General features: G+C 47.6%; 1 protein-coding gene across 2 annotated transcripts in view; it reads left to right on the top strand.

Annotated features, from left to right (window-relative positions):
- Positions 1-19,503, top strand: part of COBL (cordon-bleu WH2 repeat protein) — a 264,098-nt gene that overhangs the window by 180,528 nt on the left and 64,067 nt on the right. The window contains exons 7-8 of one of the 2 annotated variants that reach the window (XM_040644519.1): positions 14,242-14,410; positions 17,508-17,678. In XM_040644519.1, coding sequence (XP_040500453.1) covers positions 14,242-14,410; positions 17,508-17,678 — 340 coding nt within the window. The remainder of the gene's footprint in view (positions 1-14,241; positions 14,411-17,507; positions 17,679-19,503) is intronic. The other variant, XM_040644518.1, reaches the window with a different exon arrangement.

Below are 19,503 nucleotides of genomic sequence, written 5' to 3'. Positions count from 1 at the left end.
ACTTTGAAACTCGAAGAGATGATGAACCTACGATAGCTATCTACGTGCCTCTTCCTGGCTAGTGCCATTTTAGCAGAAAAGTCATCACTTCGTAAATATGTGTGCAGGTGGCACAGGAGACTTTGGTGCACACTGGGGGACACGAAGGGAAAGCAGACCTGAGAATATCACGTTAAAACTTCTATTTAAAAATCAAAAGCACGTAAAGCACATGTTTTCAGGCATTTTGTTCTAAGTGAGGTAGAAAGGAAGTACTCAAACAACACGCTTGTTTCTTCTCATAACTTTCCATGAAGCATGCCGGGTGTTTTTCTTTATGGATTGCCAAAGACAGGGAGGCTGGAAACCATTTTCCCTGGCAGCATGCCTGTTCCCACCTGTGAAGAGGGCTTGCGTTTCAGCGGATGGAAGATAAACAACAAAGGGGGTCGTGTGGGTGACCTGAGGCACCAGAGTTTGGTTGGAATCTACTCATCCTCTCTCAGGCGCTTAAGGATAAAGCAGAATTCCAAAACTTTTGATGGACACTGGAATTGCAAGGGCCAAAAATACGGAGACCTTATATTTATCTTGGGACCTGGGGTGGCTCAGTCAGTTGAACATCTGACTCTTGATCTCAACTCAGATTTTGATCTCAGGGTCGTGAGTTCAAGCCCCGAGTTGAGCTCTGCACTGGGAAAAAAATTCCCATACCTTGAGTGTAGGTCTATGATGTGTGGTTTGGAAGTTCCTGGAAGATTTTTTTTTTTTTTTTTTTTTTTTTGGTAATTTAGGAAGTGGCTGCATATCATTTCAATTTGAATTCGCTCCATCCATTTACATGGATGGCACCCAGCTGGGACACTGCTTACATTAAGGATGCCTGTGCTCACACAAGATCAATATTATTTTATTTATAGTGATGGAAAAAATGTGGTGGTATATACCGCTGGACAGAAAGATTAACTTTTGACGTGAAGACTATACCGGGAAATCTAAGATTCAGAGTCCCTGCTTTTTCTATTACATTTCACTGGTGACCAGGGTGGACCGTATTCTTTATGGTGGGATTTGGGGAAACTTGTGAGGTGCAGAGCACCCCCAAATCTTCCTGTAAGAAGAGGATGCGATGTCACCATCTCCTTGAAGCCTTCCCCAAATTCCCAGAAGGAAAGCGGAGCATTAGTGTGAACACCTGAGCACTGTTTCCACAAGGCCTCTCTCACCTGGAGAGGGGTGGAGGGGGCAGGTGTCCTTCACCCCCTGGAGGGCAGATGGGCTCACGGGCTGGAGCTGGGGGCTGTCCTGAGCTGTGCTGCAAGGGAATTCTTGAGAAAATCCAGACGACATAAGTAAGTCGACTGTCAGGAACTAGCAAACACCAACAGAAATGTGCCCAACCGGGCAAGCCCAGGCCAGGCCCTGGGGCCTTCCTCATGCTCTTTGCCCCAAAGCCCCCTGCTTGGAATTCTGATGCTTCCTTTATTTCTCCCTTCCCTTCCTTCCCTGAAGGCACTGCTCTCTGGCCAGCATCCTCGAGGCCTGCCTGGGTTCTTGCACAATCTCTACACATGCCCAGAAGACCAGAGCTGGGCCCGCCTCGCTGTTCATGGGCTGGGCTCCCGGTCATGTGCTGCTGCAGGTTGAAGCTGCCCCGAGTGCAAACCCCGGACTGCACTGACCTGCAGGTCTCCCCACAGCCAAGTTGCAGGGGCCAGAGCTTCTCTTCTCCTCAGAGCTCACTCCCTTCGGCCATCCTGCATTCTGTCTGCTGCTTCTGCCAGGGGCCCGGGAAGGACGCCTCTGGCATCAGAGGGGCTGGTCCTCCAGCATCTCGTCCCAGCATGGCCTCCCTCTTCCCAGAGAACTTTCCAGCCCGTATGCCTTACCTCTCTTTTGCTCATCTCCTCCCCCGGATTCCTCTTCGCTGAGGAATTAACATCCGCTCATTCATTCAGTCGGTCAGTCAGTCAATACGTATGAAGCACCCACTTCGTGCCACACACGGTAGCAGGTGTAGAGAACGTGCGAGTAGCACACAAAAGCGCTGTTCTTACGGAGATTCCGTTCTGGAGCAGGAGACCATCAGCCAGTGTGCAGAAATGTAAGAGTAATGTGTCTGTAAGAGAAAGCGGGTGAGTGAGAACGGGTGACGGATGACAGGCAGCTTTCAGGGCTGGTCAGCGGGCTCCGGGGAATGGGGGACAGAGCACACTTCAGGGGAGGGCAGGCTGGGGACAGACAAGGACAGCCTGAAAGCAGAGAATAGCAGACTCCAAGGTGTGCAGGGTCAGGTGACGCTGGCACGGTCAGGACTCTGGAGTTTCCCTCTTTTGTGGTATTTGACGTACAACATGGTATAAATTTAAGGCATACAGAGCTTTGGCGCATTTATATGCTGTAACGATTGTCGTTGTAGCGAAAGCACATGTATCACATCACATAATTACCGTTGCTTTTTTTGTGCTGAGAATAATAAGCATCTGGTCCCTTAGCAGGTATAATGGTTATGATACCGCATTGGGGGTCTGCGTTCACTGGACTGTGCATTAGATCTCCAGGATTTATTTACTGCCAGTTCCAAGTTCGTTCCACATCATCTCTTTTGTCCCCCGCCTCCCAGCCCCTGATGATCATCGCTTTACTCTCTTTTTTTACGAGTTTGGCTTTTTTAGATTCCACAGATAAGTGATAGCATACATTTGTCTTTCTCCGACTTATCTCACGTACCATAATGTCCTCAAGATTAATTAGTTATACGGTTGACCCTTGAACAACGCGGGTTTGAACTGCTGTGGATTTTTTTCAATAAACACAATATGTAAATATACTTTTCTCCCTTGGGATTTTCTTAATGACATTTTCTTTTCTCCAGCTTACTTCATTGTAGGAACACTGTCTATGACACACATAACATACAAAATATGTGGTCAGTGAATGTTTATGTAATCGGTAAGGCTTCCTGTCAACTATAGGTTATTGGTAGTTAAGTTATGGGGAGTCAGAAGTGACGTGCAGATTTTCAACAATGCAGGCGTCAGAGGCCCTAAGTTCCACATTATTCAAGGGTCAACTGTACTTTTTTTAACCCAGTATTTAGCATATTATATTATGTTGTTGCCAATGGCATCCAGTTGGCCAACAGACACATGAAAAGATGCTCAACATCACTTGGCATCAGGGAAATACTAATCAAACCCACAATGAGATATCATCTCACACTAAAATTAACAACACAGGAAACAACAGGTGTTGGCGAGGATGTGGAGAAAGGGGAGCCCTCATGCCCTCTTGGTGGAAATGCAAACTGGTGCAGGCACTCTGGAAACCAGTATGGAGGGTCCTCAGAAAATTAGAAATAGAATCACTGTATGATCCAACAATCCCACTTCTGAGTCTATATCTGGAACCAGTGAAAACAGGATCATGGACCCTGCAGGGATGTCTGCGCCACGACCACCCCCCCCATGTGTACTGTGACATAATGCATAATAATCAAGGCATTTTTACCTGGAGTTGGAAGGTGCCTTCAGATCCTGAGCAGAGCTGTGACCGGTTCTGCCACCAGCAGGGAGGGGTGTGGGGTGCAAGCAGGGGGTCCAGCCTAGCGGCTGCTGCAGTTGTCAGGTGACAGATGATGAGTGGTGGCAGTGGCATTGGGGAAAGACTGCAGATGGGAAGGGTGTGGGGTACTCCAGACTCGAAACATCTCCCTGAACAACCAAGCAAGTGGAGTTGCCCTTTACTTGAGGCAGAGGAGACTGGCGGAGGGGCAGTTCTGGGGAGAATACAAAGCACTTGGGTTTGGATGTGGGGAGATGCCTGTGTCCAGGTGCCTTTGTCAATGAGCACTATGGAACCCGGGAGAGCAGTCCAGCTTGACTGTGAATCTGGGAGTCCCTGCACAAAGGTGGTGTTAAAGCCTGTGTAGCTGGAAGAAATCACCTTGAAGATATGGGGTGGTGAAGGGAAGTGGTCTGTGGACCAGCCCTGAATGCCCTGAGCAAATGCACTCTCAGTCCACACTGTCCCCGTGCTATTCCTTTCATCCCTGGTCACTGCCCCCACTGTCACTGCCAGGTGCCACCTGCCCACCCCATGGGCTCCTTGACCCACTCTGTGTGGGGGCTGTGCTCCTGGGGGCAGCTCCCACTCCACATTTCCTTCCCGATGGGTGCTCTCTGTCTTTATCTCACCCGAGCTCTGCAGCCTCTGACCGTTCTGGTCACTTCCTGCTCTACCTCAGCCTTCCGGAGCCTTCTGTGAAAAGCAGTCCCATGAAAAGCAGACTGTCTTAGGATTATATATTATTTTACTCCTTTCTCTTACTTGATATTCTGCTTGGGTAACTCCATCCACACTTAGCCTCATGCCGTCGCTATGCTGGTTTCCCAGTTGAACACCTCCAGCCTGTTCTCTCCCCGGATGTCCACCAAAAGGCCCCATCCTTGTGTCCAAAACTCACAGCCTTGCCTTCCATGTAAACCTGCTTCTCCACAGATGTTTCCCGGGGCGAGGAGCAACTCCATCATCCGCCCAGGGACCTCAGCCAGAAATTTAATTATCGCCCACAACCCTTCCAACAAAATCAGCCCCAAGGTCCTGTCTGTCTTGCTCATCTCTTATTCTCAGTGGCGAGTTTAGTGTCTGACACATAACGGCATTCACAAAGTCATCAGATGAGTGCGCCTGCCAAAAAAAAACAAAAAACAAAAAAACTATATATATATATATATACACACACACACACACACACACACACACACACACACACACACATATATACAGTTTTAATCACATGGATGCTTCTGGTAACAACATTCACTCACTCAGCGACCATTAGTGAGCATCCCAGATATTCTAAGGACAGTTCCTGGTACTAAGGACGTAGCATTGAATCAAAGCTGAGATGCTTTTCTAGGCTGTTCTGGTTATAATCTTTGTGTAATGGTCATCTTTAAAGTACCAGGGGAGTTGAAGGAAAATTATGTGTAAATAATCATCCTGTTAAAGACAAAGAGGTTAAAGTGTAGGTTTAAGTTTTAACCCGGAGCAACCTCATTATACTAAAGAATTGATGTCCTGGTGTCCCTGGAGATGAGAACACAGTAAAGAAACACCTACCTCAAATGGTGAAAGATGTATCCCTTTAAGTTTGAATCCCCTTTTCTAGAAATTATTTAAGCAGTTTAGAGGGAAGTCTGTCTAGCATGCATCACCAGCTACTCTGTATTCTCAGACTGACCCTGAGTCTCTGCAGGACACTGTTCAGTGAAGATGAGATCAGGTGCCCTCAAGGACAGGCAGGCAGGGCGCCCTCCGGCAGCCCCCCCACCCCGCCAGGTCCCCTGGGGCTGCGTGGTTTGGATCTGGATTCTGAGGAGTGAGATTTCCAGCAGGCCAGATCCTCCATGGAAGAGGTACTTCAGTTAGTACAGGAAACATGAGTCACCCCTCGTTCTGATTGGAATATTACTGGGTTTTGTCGTATGGTGATGGAGGTACCTGCAGATTTATGAAACAAACAGCTCTTGTGTTGTAAGCTAATTTAAACTCTGGGAAACAAACTGAGGGCTTCAGAGGGGATGGGGGTGGGAGATTGGGATAGGCCGGTGATGGGTATGAAGGAGGGCACATATTGCATGGTGCACTGGGTGTTATACGCAAGTAATGAATCATGGAACACTACATCAAAAACTAAGGATATACCATATGGTGACTAAAATAACATAATAAAAAATTATTATAAAAAAATAAATAAAAGCAAAAGAAAAGCAAAAAAAAAATAAAAAATAAATAAACATTTGGAGAAAATGTAGAACACAGAGCAAAACTGAGTCCAGGTTGATTTAAAGTAAAAATATAAAAAAATCAACCAGGAAAGTAGTTTAAGCAATAGGAATCTTTAATTTTGGAAGCAAGAATCCCTTTCTTGGGATGACACAGGATTAGAATCCACCCCCAAACAAAAAAAAGGAAAAACCTGACAGATTGAATCAGATAAATTTTTACATTCTAAAAGAGTAAAGTACTGAAAATTAGAAGTCCATGATGAACTGGGGACAATATTCACAGCATATGTGTAATTTAGGGGAGATCGCTAAGAAAAGGCCAACAGCACAGATGCTAGAGAGAAGAAATAAAGCTTAGCCCATGTGAACTGGTTCTTTGCCTCTTGCACAGAGATAAACAGCAATCATCAAAAACCGCGGATCCTTGTATTCAAAGAACATAGATTTTAAAAGGAATCAGGACACTTTTCACAAACTCTTGTTGAGAGGGAGGAAGGGGCCACTGGTGAGAGTTTAAGCTGATACAGCCTTGCTGGGGGCCTATCGGGCAGCGCGTGTCACATGTTCATTTCAGCTTGTGTTTTATTGTGTAAGAGCTCTTCATGAGATCGCAGCTCTTCAGTGTTTCAGCCCACCGTAGGTGATGTTGCTGCAGACACCAGGTGCATAGCACTTCCCTAGGGCTTCTTCACCCGGCTTGATGGAGACTTCAGGCTCATTGCGTGGTAGGTCCCATTTCCCCCACCCCCGCCTCTAGCAGCCACCACCCCGTGCCTCAGTTCCATGAGTTTTTCTGCTTAGGTGCCTCTTGTAAGTGCAATCCTGCAGTATTTGTCCCTCTATCTGACTTGGTTCCATTTGCATAATGTCCTGCAGGCCCATCCATGTTGCCACACCCTGCAGAAGTCCCTTCCTTTTTAAGGCTGAGTACTGCCCCTTGTATGAATATCCCATATGTGCTTTCCCCTTCATCTGTCAATGGACATTGAAGGTTTTTGCACATCTTGGCTTGTGAATAGCTCTGCCGGGAACATGGAAGCATGGCTATCTCTTCTAGATTCTGATTTCAGTTCATTTATAAATCGTATTGCTGGTGAGCCAGGGAGTTTATAGAGCAGGGTCATAAGGGAATAAAGTGGAGAAAGATAACTAGGTGAGGACGCTCACTGCAATAGAATCTGAAATAGCAACAAATCAAGCACAGCAAAGCAACAAATATAAGTTCGTTAAACATAGGCAGTCCCCACAGGCTGGACCCTTCCCGTCCCCAGGATGTCAGGGAGATCGACACCCAGCAGGGGACAGCGCCCCATCAGTGACGAAAGCCACTGTGGTCAAGAGAGTGTGCTCTTGTTTTTATCAATATTCATGTCCCTAGATACACAAAAAGAAAGCCTGAGGAGACGCGTGTCATGCTGTAACAGAAGTTGTCTCGGTGAGCAGAGTTAAGGAAGATGTCACTTGGCACTTGATACGCCCCTCTATTATTTGAACTGTTTTCAGTGAGGATTGATGACTTTCATTTGGATCAACTTAAAAACAGTAGGTTACTTTCATTTCGAATAAGAGAGAGCTGAGATATGGGGCTGTGTTGCACTTGCGGGCTCTGGTTGAAAAACAGTATTTATAAACTCCCTCCACAGCATGCCACATTTATATAGAATGTCTCCTTCAGTCTTGCTTGTATTCAACACACATTTATTGATTCCTAAAGTGCAGAAGCATGAGGCCAAGGACTGTGGAAATTCAGAGACTACTAAGACAGACCCTTTCCTGTTCAGAGCTCAGAGGTCACGGGGGATCTGGCATGACAGCAGTCAGTTGGACTAGGGAGAGGAGGTAGTAAGGACAGTGCTCCATACAGGACACTGCTCGTACATCAGAGCCAAGTGCTGTTGGAGCATAGAAGACAGGCCACTAACACGCACCCAGGGAATTTCAGGGGGCTTCCTGAAGACTGAGGAAGATTTCAGCAGGGGCAGAAGACTGACAGAAGTGTTGGACAAGGAAGGGCATTCTGGGAAGGGCAGGAGGCAGAGACTCAGGACAGCACTGCCAAGCACAGTGAGCCTCCAGTTCAGTGTGGCTGGAAGAAATGCACCTGGTGTTCCTTCCTTTACTGGTGTGTGCCTAGCATGGAGCTTGGCATCAAGTACCCAACTGTCTGGATGGATGGATGGATGGATGGATGGATGGATGGATGGATGGATGATGGGTGGATGGCTGATATGGATAGGTGGGTGTGTGGATGGGTGGATGGGTCGGTGGTTGGGTGGGTGGATGGGTGGATGGAAGGAAGAAGGAATGAATGAACACATAAATGGCTGCAAAGTGCTAAGCTGTACTAATTTTATTTCATAACATAGACCCTCAGATCTACTGATGTCTCTGTCTTTAAGCCAAACACTTGAAAGCTAGAGGAATATGTCCATCTCCCTAAAAAATAACGTGAAAATCATATTCATATAGATAAAAACTGTAGAGGAACATGGAAAACACACACAAGCATGCACACAGAGGCACACACATGCATACACACACATGTACACATATTCATGTACGCACATATATACACACTTACACAGACATCCATGCAGAGCCATACACATACATGCACACCCACATGTACACAGGCACACACATGCATGCACACACATATATGCATATTCACACACACATACATGCACAGACACACATACACACCCATACACACACATGCAGACACATACACACACAGAGAGGCAGGAACCACTTTTTCTTGCATCCCTACAAAGTGCCACGCCCTGACCAAGCCACAGGAGAAGGTGGCAGCAGGAGGCTGTGTCTCGTGGTGAGAGTCCGACCCATTGTCTTTAAAGCAGAATTTCCCCTCCCCTTCCCTTAGACACTTTCTGACCTCCAGTCTGGCCTTACATATAACTGTCACAATGAGATTATGAGACCAAAGGAGCCACAGTGGATAGATGCTTCCTAAAGGACCAGGCACTGCAGGATTCAGGTTCTGCTATCAGGGAACCTCAGACAGGCGGCAAGTCAGTATCAGCCGGGCCCACCCAGAGGGAGCACTACATGCCCTGGTTCTAAGAAGGGGAAAATGATAGGCACAAGCTCCAGAGGGCGAGCAGACCCGGATTACACGTGTTCCTCAAAGAACATACAGAAGATGGCTTCATGTCTAAGAAATGTTTTCTAAAGCAGCTCTCTCCAGCACAAATTGGTTTCTCATCCACCCTGTGGGTGGATATGTTGCCACGTGGGACAATGGGAACTCCATGGGCATTAGTTTGCATATAGACTACTAGGGATATAGACATTTCTATTCCAAACCGCAGGAGTTATTTCTCCCAAGGAACACGTGGACTCAAAGGTCAAGTACCAACTCTGTCCACTCATTAGCTGTATGGCTGCGGGCCATATCTGCCGTAAGCTACAAAGCTCCAGTTTCTTCCCTTATCAAACAGACTTAGGAAAATTAGCTCTTTTGAGGTAGTCATATGGGATACAGTTGGCACCCCTAGTAAATATTTACTAAATCTTTGCTGCTAGTGTCAATAATATTTCCTTGACGTCTGTAAGTACACCTACTGGAACACTTCTGTTTAAATATGGTAAACTAACAAAAGCTCCAGAAAAAAATGTTTTACCTATTAGAGCTCATCTCAATTAGTGGTCTCAGAGCTTGCTGAACACTTTCCAAACCTGTTATCTTAATTAATTGATCAGGAGTTACTCTATGTCTGGGAACTAGGTGGTCTTCAACAAATGTTTATTGAGTGGCCTGTCCTTACCTTTGCGAAGAAGAATACTGTTGGCGAAGCTGGACCATCTCGGTAAAGCTCCAGGAATGCGATGCTTCTCCAAAGTTCGTAACAAGCAGTGAGCCAGAACTTTCTTTCCACATGTGCATTGCTTTTCCAGACTGGGTAACCCAGAACTGCTTCCCTGCCCCTCTTCCAATTATCTCCACCTTGATGTCGACACTCAGCAGAATTCTGGAATGTGTCATGATTACATAGACATCAGTGGGAGCTTAGCGAGCTCTGATTCACCAGCGTGAATTCCCAGAAGGAGCCATGTCCCCAAGTAAGCCCCAAATTACAGCTTTGGGAGGTGTTTGCACCCTGGGTGATTGTGTAAATGTTATAGAATGTCTCCTTCATTAGACTGAGAACAACTTGAGGTCAGAAAGTTTTCATGTCTTTGAATCCACTGCAGTTCTTGTCACAGGATAAGGAACCGCCACCTGCTTGCTGGTTAGTGAAAGGAATAAGTGAAGGAAGGGCATTTAACAAAGTCTCTCATCTTTTAAAATAAGGATAGACAGTGATGGGTAGTGAGGAGGGCACGTATTGCATGGTGCGCTGGGTGTTATACGCAACTAATGAATCATCGAGCCTTACATCAGAAACAAGGGATGTACTGTATGGTGACTAACATAATATAATAAAAAAACATTAAAATAAAAAAATTAAATTAAAAAAAGGACATTGAAAAATGTGAACTTGAAAATAATGCACGTGGTAATGGGTAGTAAGGAGGGCACGTATTGCATGGTGCACTGGGTGTTATATGCAACTAATGAATCATCGAACTTTACATCAAAAAAAAATAATAATGCACATGGGCAAATCCATAGCATGTGAACAATCACCATGAATTAATGAATTGACAACCCCAAAGGAAGAAATCCAGATATCAGAGCCAAGGCTCTACGACTTTCAACACTGTCACCAATGACTGGGTGGGCAGTAGAGGCAGGGTTTTGAGAGTGTAGGTGGTAGGATAAGTGTCTGACCCCTTACCCAGGAGCTCCTGGAGAAGGGCACAGCAAAATAGGGTCTCCTGAGAGTCCAGCGCCAGGGCCTGAGACAGAACAATGGACCAGAGTAATGTATAGATATTAACAGAAACATGGTAAGGTTTGCTATCCACTTATTTGAAAGAGACCTGGTGAGTTCACCACAAACTCAGGGTGAGCTAAGCACGTGACAAGGATTCTTAAAATTGGGAAAGCAATTTAGAACTAGTGTGTCCCTCCAATCTTACATGTTCCTTACCTCAGAAGTTATAGTAAAGGGACTTACGGAAAACTAAAAAAGAAAAAGACAAGAAAGAAGAAGAAATGCAAGAAGAGATAAAACTCTAAGGGTGTTCTAGGAAGTCTAATTTTTACTGGCCAAAACCAAACAATCTTAATGGAGTTGACTGAATTAATTTTGGCTCACGGATCCCATGGCTTACCAGACAGCCTTTTAAAAATATTTAGGGAAGGGGCGCCTGGGTGGCTCAGTCATTAAGCGTCTGCCTTCTGCTCAGGGTGTTCTGGGATCGAGCCCCACATCAGGCTCCTCCACTGGGAGCCTGCTTCTCCCTCTCCCACTCCCCCTGCTTGTGTTCCCTCTCTTGCTGGCTGTCTCTCTCTGTCAAATAAACAAATAAAATCTTAAAAAAATATATTTAGGGAAATACAGCTGATAAAATGAGTTAGTCGCTCTGTCTCCTTTTGAAGCCCCACTAAAAAGAGTACAAAGCATTAGCCCACTATGACAAAGAGAAGGCGAGAAGGAGCAGTAAGGGGTCAGTAGACATTGGGAACTAGACTGTGTGGACTGTGCCAAATTCCCAGCAAAGCAGGAGCAGCTGAAGGCTGACCTCTGGCTGGAGAGACCCAGCAGCAGGGAGCAGAGCCTGGCGAGGCAGGGACCGTGGGGGTCCCAGTTCCTGTGCACACCTGCAGGCAGAATGAGCTGAATGATGGTGGATGTGTATAGGTGAAGCAGTAAGACCCCCATCCCGCTGGCCATGCATAGCTGGAGGTGTGCCAGACCCCACAGGAGAAAGAACCGAGAGGCTGCCTCCCACGACCCGAGTCACATGGAGAGTACCGCGCACGGGGAGAAGGGAAAAGCACATGCCGAGTGGGTCCAGGGCTGCCCACCAGACTCCCGCTCTGCAAGACCAGCTCCCACCTCCTGGCAGGAGGCTGGAAGATGCCACTGCATGAGAGAGAGTATCCTGTACGTATGGGCATTTGGGAATCCCCCAGTGAACTAACTGGATTCCTGTCCAGGCAACTTCAGGGAAACCCACTGGTGTGTCAAAGAGACTCTGTCCCCAGAAACACACAATTATAAACAATTGGCTAAGGATCACCAGAAATTGAGGAAAGGCCAGAATGTGACAGACAGAAGTTAAGACAGAGAGAGGGAGAAAAGACCATGCAGGAAACAACAGTGCATAAAAATAAAAATAAAATAAAATGAGAGCATCTTTAAAAAATATAAACAATGACCTCAGAGAGAAAAGAGAAGATATTGTGTTCAGGAAAGCAGACATGATAACTATTTTAAAAATACGTAACAGGAAGGAGCTCTTGGAAGTTAAAAATGTAGTCACAGAGTTTTAAAAATCTAGACTGGGACAATGAGGTAAAGGAAATTTCCAAGAAAGAGGAAAACTTTTTTTTTAATTAGGCAAAAATATTCAAGAACAATTAGAAAATTGATTTCGAACCCTCAGTATTCAATAACCAGAACCCAAGGAGAGACAGAGAAAGGAGAGGGAAGAAGAAATCTGAGAGGAATGATGCTAGAACATTCTGCAGGATTAAAGGATTTCTAGATTGCAGGGTTCCGCAAATGCCCCAGACCATGGGTGGAGAACACTCCAGCCCAGGGCATGCTGTCAGACATTCTGGGGCTCCAGGGGTGAGAGAGGGTCCTCAAAGCTCACAGAGGGGAAGCAGACTACACGGAGAAGACGGAGCCAACGTCTATGACCAGCTGTTCAGCGTTAACAGAATAGAAACAGTCTTGGATTTTCAAGGTCTCCTAGTTTCACCTCACGTACATCTTGCCTCAGAAAGCTAACAGAGACTGAGTCCCACTCTAATGAGGAAGTCAATTTTTAAAAAAGGCCTGGGATCCGGGAAACAAGGGAGAAAAAACACCGAGTCAAGGAAAAGCCATTTCCAGGAAACCCAGAAGAAAAAGTTAGAAAACAAATCACTTACCAAGTTCAGAGAAAAAGTAAAAACCAGGGACACCTGGATGGCTTAGTCTGTTGGGTGTCTGCCTTCAGCTCATGTCATTATCTCGGGGTCCTGGGATCGAGTCCTGCATCGGGCTCCCTGCTCAACAGGAACCCTGCTTTTCCCTCTGTCTGCTGCCGCCCCGCTTGTGTTCGCCCTCTCTCTCTCTCTCTCTCCCCCAAATAAATAAATAAAATCCTTAAAAAGAAGGAAAAAAAGAAAAAGACCAGAAAAATGTATGCCAACTGTTAGTAGTTAGAATCCAAGTGTTAACAAAGTGCTTTTCTTCTTTCTTTTGTTTATATAATTTTTAAATATAACTTATTTTGCAATAAATGTGTATTACTGAGGAGAATTTAAAAGGAGACTCACTACACATACACGTACACACACGGGAAACTCCAGGCCCAGCCCAGAAGAGGAAGTGGCCCCCATGGAAACGGGGTATGTGCCCAGTTCTGCACACATGCTGGGAGCCTGCGTTCCTAAACCAGGGAGCAGCAGGGGTGGAACAGATCCACAGTGGGGTGGGTTTGGTAGACAGCCCTCCCACAATGAGCTCTTGAGCCATCAGGGACTGTTTGGACCCCAGGCAGGGGCTCCGCTGTGGGCTCCCTGAGAGCAGGGACCCAGCAGAGTACAATGGTTTTCCTAGTCGCACACACTGTACACGTTCAAATGCAGGGCTCTTTCAACAAATTTCCACTGATGAGAATGAACGGATGAAACACCTTAGTGAGGAAGGGAGGAGAATATGCAGTCTTCATGCAGCCTTTTGAAGCTGTGAATTTGTCATTGATGCAAGTCTTCGGTGGGAGCGGGGTTTCTGCGTGGACGGGAGCTTGACGTCCCATAGGCTGATGCCGTGAGTCACAGGCTGACAAACGTCATTGTAAATCTGGTGCATGGGTGTCCTGTCTGTGGACAGTGACTAGTCCTGGCTGCTTGGGAACATGCAGGGGCAAGGGAGCAAGAGGAATTCCGGGCACAGTGAGCCCTGAGCTGCCCCCTTCTGTTCTCCCCTTGCATGGGTGCATGTCATGGCGGCCCTTGGTCAAGTTTCTAGAAGGAATAGTTCTATTTTGCATTTAACGAAAGGTGAAGGGTCCCCTTTCTCATATTTATGCTGAGAGGAAGTTACTAATTCCCCTGACTGGCCTGAAATCCCTTGGCAATTTGTGGCAGAGCCCTAGCTCCCCTGGCTCAGAGGGGTCTTAGGATGTCTGTGAGCATCCGTGAGCCACCTTGAGGCCACTCCTGGGCCACGTGGCACACTGTCATACCAGGGTATCCGCCACCTGCCACTGGACCCCAGAAAGGAACCTGGCAATCTGCCAACGTCCCACGGACCAGCTTCTCTGAGTTCTGCATCCCACATGCACCCCACTCCCTAACAGAGCCGCCCTGACACTGACTGTCACCTTTCTTTGTGCTTCCCAGGTATCCCTGGGGTCCCAGATTGACCTACAGAAAAAGAAGAGGCGGGCGCCAGCCCCCCCAATGCCTCAGCCCCCGACGCCGCAGCCCCCAACGCCGCAGCCCCCGCCGCCAAGCCCCCTGGTGCCCTCTCGCACACAGGACAGGGAGGAGAACAGGAAGAGTGCCACAGGTGAGTGCACGGCGCTGCCGTCTGCACGCCTCTGAGCCTCGTCTTGCGTGGGATTTTGGCACTGCTATTAACTCTTGCAGTTGCGTGCTCCACAATGGCACTAACTCAGAAAATACGCTAAGGAAAGAAAGTCTGGAAATAAACACTCGCGAGTTCACTTAGTATCTGACAGGCATATTTTCCAGGCATCCTGCAGGCATGCAGGCAGGGGCGAGTGGGGAAAGGGCGGAGGATGGCTGAGGGTGCTCGGGAGGAGAGGAGCGGAGCCAGATGGCTGAGTGCGCGCATGTGTGTGTCTCCCTGATGGAAGGACATGTGTTCTTAGGATGACGACTGTGCAGGCTGTTTTGAAAGACCTCTAGTCCCAGGAGATTTATAGATCAGTTGACGATAGTTCCTTAATTTCTTGACCACCCTGTTTGAAATTGACCTCCACTTATATATATGTTACAAACACCCTGATATTTTTGGGAACAACAAACCGAAGGGAAAGAGGATGGAACCATAATATCTGTGAGCAGGAGACCTATTAGATCATTAAATGCCACCTCCTCATGTTACAGGTGGAGAGAGAAGTGGCAGGGGTCTCTAGATCCACAAGCTGGGGATGGTTCATTCAATTTTAAGCCAGCCCGTGTTTGTAATTTCATCTGTGTAGGAATGTGGCCCCCAAAAGGCAGACTCCCAATGCGCTTGCATTGTCAGTGTCCGAAACTCTAATATGAGCTGCTTGGCTGTGTGTCAGCCTTTTTTTCCCCTAGTCAACACCTCCCTGTTAATGTCTCAGCATTTCACTGCCAGGGGAGTGATTATCCTAAGGAACAATCATTTCATGCGAGTTCATCCTCTTTACCAGAGGAAAATACTACCAGATTTACAGAACCCATGATCAGCAGCTCCTCAAAATAAACCCTGTCATCTCCTTTTCTGTGGCAAGACCCCCGTTCTCCCTCCTGAGCTCTCGTCCACTCTTGTGCTAAAGGGATGACAGCCCTCAGATTTACGGTTCCTGCTTGCAACTGGAGGAAGCATCCACTTTAGGGGCTGGTGTGGATGTGGCTGAGTCGTGCCAGCCGCCAGGCCAGACAGCCCATTTCAGACCGAGGGAGGGCCTCCCGATCAGCTGTGAAGGACTGACTGCTGCCCCCCCCCACCCCGTCCCCACACTTGGAGAACCTGGCCAGGGTGCGGGCAGGCAGCCAGTGCCCAAGGGTGTTCAGGAGAGGAAGTTGGGTGTTTGGAAACTGAAAATTGTACGGACAAGTCCTTCTCAAAAGAGCATGTTGCAGGGAGGAGGTATGGACGGTAGTAATTCACTACTAGTCTCTCTCTCTCATCCATCAACTTTGGTTTGTGATTGAGAAGGAAGCCAGAGCTCCCTTATGGCTGACAGTGACCTCGAATACTTTGTGAGGTCAGGAGAATGGTAGAGGTCTTGGTGACAGTTTTAAGGGAGACTTCCATCCCCATCAGCGATCCCCATGAAGTAATAGTACGCTAGCAATACCACAAGCAGAACTTTTAACCCAAGTCTAGGCTTTACGTGAACAGATACAAATGTGAAAAGTTGACCCTGTCCACACACCCACACAAACGACCATCTTTCTATTCAGACACCTAGATATAAGAGGGGGAAAATTTGGAAATTGCACTAAAATAGTATTGGATGGATTTGGGTCGGACCCAAGTTCCTTGGCAAACAAAAAGTAAGCCTTCCGGTAGAGAAAAGCTTCCAGGACAAAGCCTGTTCTTCCCACATGCCTCGCCCTTGGGGATGCGTCCCATGGGCCAACGAGACAATGCTCACCCGGACTGCTTGTGGCTTCTTCGCACTTTGTGGTGACAAATGATGTCTAGCCATGGAGACATCACGGTTCTCCCACATCTAGAGAACTGCAGCCAAGAGAAGGAGTAAGTGGATATGTCTCTTGATGAATAAATTATCTTTCTCGATATTTATTTATTAATAATCTGGAGGCGGGCATGAGGCACAGAATCTATTAGTTACTACACGAGTCTAAACATAAAAGCTCGAAGAACGTGTTTTTAAAAGAAATACTGGGAAGTGTGACTTATGGCACAAGTGATTTCTATGGCTTTGTTATAGTAAGTCATTGACCATCAAAAATCTTATTAGCAGAAGACAGTCATTTTCATATAAAATGGCAAATGCCCCCCCCCCATGTCAACAGAGCAGAAGGGCGCTGCCTCGAGGGTTCCAGAGGTCAGGTAGAGCAGGGACGCCACCCCTAACTCTCCAAGTCGGGACCCTCTTCAAAATAAGTTTGAAAATTCTCACCCTAAACCATGGAACAGATTGCTGATCTAAATGGGCTTGAAAAGGTCAGCTGCATCAGTGGGGATTGAATCCATAGTAGTTAACAGATAAAGATAACAAGAGGAAGCTAAAAAAAAAAAAAAAAATCCCTAGTAAAAACTAACATGTGCAAAAGGAGTTCCTTTTAACGCGACAGAGCTGCCGAGGGGACTTTTAAGAAGAATTTCAAGCCCGGCATTTGGGAGTAGTTGTGCCTGCCAGAAACAGATTGCAAACAAGTAGGTGTTTTCAGAGTGGCTCAAGGAGAAGACACTGTGTGTGTGAAATGTTAAAGTGTGAGTGAGGCCGGATTTGATGCCTAGTGAGCTTGAATTTGGATACCAGGCATGGCTGGATTTGTTGGCAGGTGTGGTTGAATTTGGTACACAGCGAGGTTGACTTTGATACCAGGTGTGGTCGGATTTGGTGCCTAGTGAGTCTCAATTTGGTACCAAGTGTGGTTGGATTTGATACCGGGTGTGGCTGGACTTCATGGCAGGTGTGGTTGGATTTGATGCGTAGTGAGGTTGACTCTGGTACTGAGTGCTGTTGGATTTGGTACCAAGTGTGGTCAGATCTGGCGCCGGGTGTGGCTGGATTTGGTGCCATGAGGCTGGATTTGGTGCTGGGTGTGGTTGGATTCCGTGCCGGGTGTGGCTGGATTTGGTGCCATGAGGTTATTTTTGATGCCCGGGTGAGTGACGGCCGCCTGCCGTCTGTGGGAGGGCAGACAGTCTTTGGGCTTAACCTTCTGAAGTCACCCCCATTGATTCCATGTAGGTGTTGGACGGCAGGTGCCACAAAAGCCTCCCAGAGGCTCTGCTCGGGGGCCCCCCCAGTTAGTGCTCCCCCCACCCCCGCCCTACCCTCCTCCTGACACAGACGTGGCGGAGCCTCTCGGCTTTCCTGGGGAGAGTGCTGGCTCCGAGGCCTCGGACCTGAGATCCACACGTACGTGCTTCTTGTTTTCTTTCCCGTATATGTTGACTGCCCATCTCTCTGCTCACCGATGTCAGGACTGGGTTTCCAGACTTTCCATTCTTGCCTTGGGGTGCATGTGACGTTCCTCTCCAGCTGTTCTTTATAAATGCTCGATGCAGTGTGTCCGATTTAACAGTGAATGCTCTCGGAATGCCATGCAGGTGCCCATAAAGAATGACTTAACTCATTAATCATTCACACTGCGGTGAGACCTCAGCCAAAATCGCACTGTGTGGGTGAAGACCGTCAGCTAGGAGCTAGTGTTCCTCGAATTAGAGCTAACCTCAGAGTGTCTGCAGATAGCAAGAGCCCATGCAGTCCAGCTCAGCAATTACGGGATTTTGTTGGTGAGCTCACTCCAACAAGCCGTGAGTGCAGAGGAGAGCCATGTTCAAGGCCTGGGGGGACTTATGAATGAGAACCTTTGAATCAAACAGTCAGCGACCAAGCAGTAGGAGTGCTACCTTTCTCAGGGAAACTGAGGCAGCAGAAGAGGAAACAGTTTGAGTTCCATCTAGAAATAGCCAGAATTAAAGTCTCACTGTTGTCTGCTTCTTGTCACACCCTGGCTGAGACAGGGCTGTCTTCGTTGTTTCCTGAGATTTCTTTTGGACTTCCATAAATACTGTGTATAGCACTCCTGCCTCCTGAGGGGTAATCATTTTATATATTTAACCATGTGTGTTCTGATGGCATCATTGGCACAGCAAGCCTGTGCTGGCCCCTTTGAGGATGCCTCCGTGTGGCCGCAATGCTTCGTTATAAAGGGACACAGTCCTGGACCACATTCTCGACCGTGCCCTGCCACTCTGCACTCCGCCCAGTGAACAGCCAAGGTCCATGACTGACTGCGGCCTCTGGCTAGGAAGTTCATACTTTTCTGACATCGGACCCCTGGATCTCTTTCTGTCTTCTTTGGAAATGGTGATTAGCTGGCTGCTAGCTTCTGTGTAAAGAAGATAATTGTCGGATTACTTATCTATACTACTGTAGGAAAACTAATCCTGATCATTCCGTCTTTTCTGACAAATACTTCCTTTCTGCCCTTCAAATACGTTTGATCATCTTGACGTTGGACATGCTTCTGGAAGCAGATAATGTCTCCAGGGTATTGAAAAGTGAAGGATTAGACATCTCGGTCTGAAAGATAACAGCCGAGGTGTAGACAGCTCTGGAGCTGTTCCATCTCTGAAGAGTGGGTCTCAGGCCCATGAGCTTCGGTGGCCAACTCTGTGGCTGCTGTCCTCACACCCAGAATTCTTCTGAGGATGTAGCTCAGTGAGGGGGGAGGGAAAACAGCAAAGCTGAACAGCAATTAGGGGATGGTGGCAAGACCAGTAGATGTGGGACCTGCATGGATGGGACAGCCAGGCCTCGCACACTTGGCCACGCCTGAATGGATGCTAACCTGCAGATCCCCACTTCCTCCTGGGCCTCCCTGCCCTTGGGGGGCACCATCAGTGTGTGGCATCTGCTGGGGAGACTGGCAGACAAGACTGGGGAGGGCTGCTTCCGAAGGCCGGCATCAGGCTTGGTAGGAGAGCTTCCGCTGGGTCTCTACGGTGCTGTGAAGTCATTTCCCCCCCTTCCCTTAGAGAGAATGGAACCGGGCAACAGACAAAGGATGAGGTTCCCCATCTTCTTGCTTCATGGTTCCATCCCTGACACCTCCCGGGCCCATGGTATTCTCCCCATGCATTCATTGCCCCGGACACGTCATCAGACTCTCCTTGGCCCTCCAGTCATAATTCCCTCCTCTTCTCTCCCCTTCTCTTCCCCTCTCATGCACCCACGG

This window comes from Ursus maritimus, unplaced genomic scaffold (genome assembly GCF_017311325.1).
Source record: "Ursus maritimus isolate PB19 unplaced genomic scaffold, ASM1731132v1 scaffold_3, whole genome shotgun sequence".
Lineage (NCBI taxonomy): Eukaryota > Metazoa > Chordata > Mammalia > Carnivora > Ursidae > Ursus > Ursus maritimus.
Note: the sequence above shows the minus strand (reverse complement) of the source record. Positions and strands in the feature narration are given on the sequence as shown.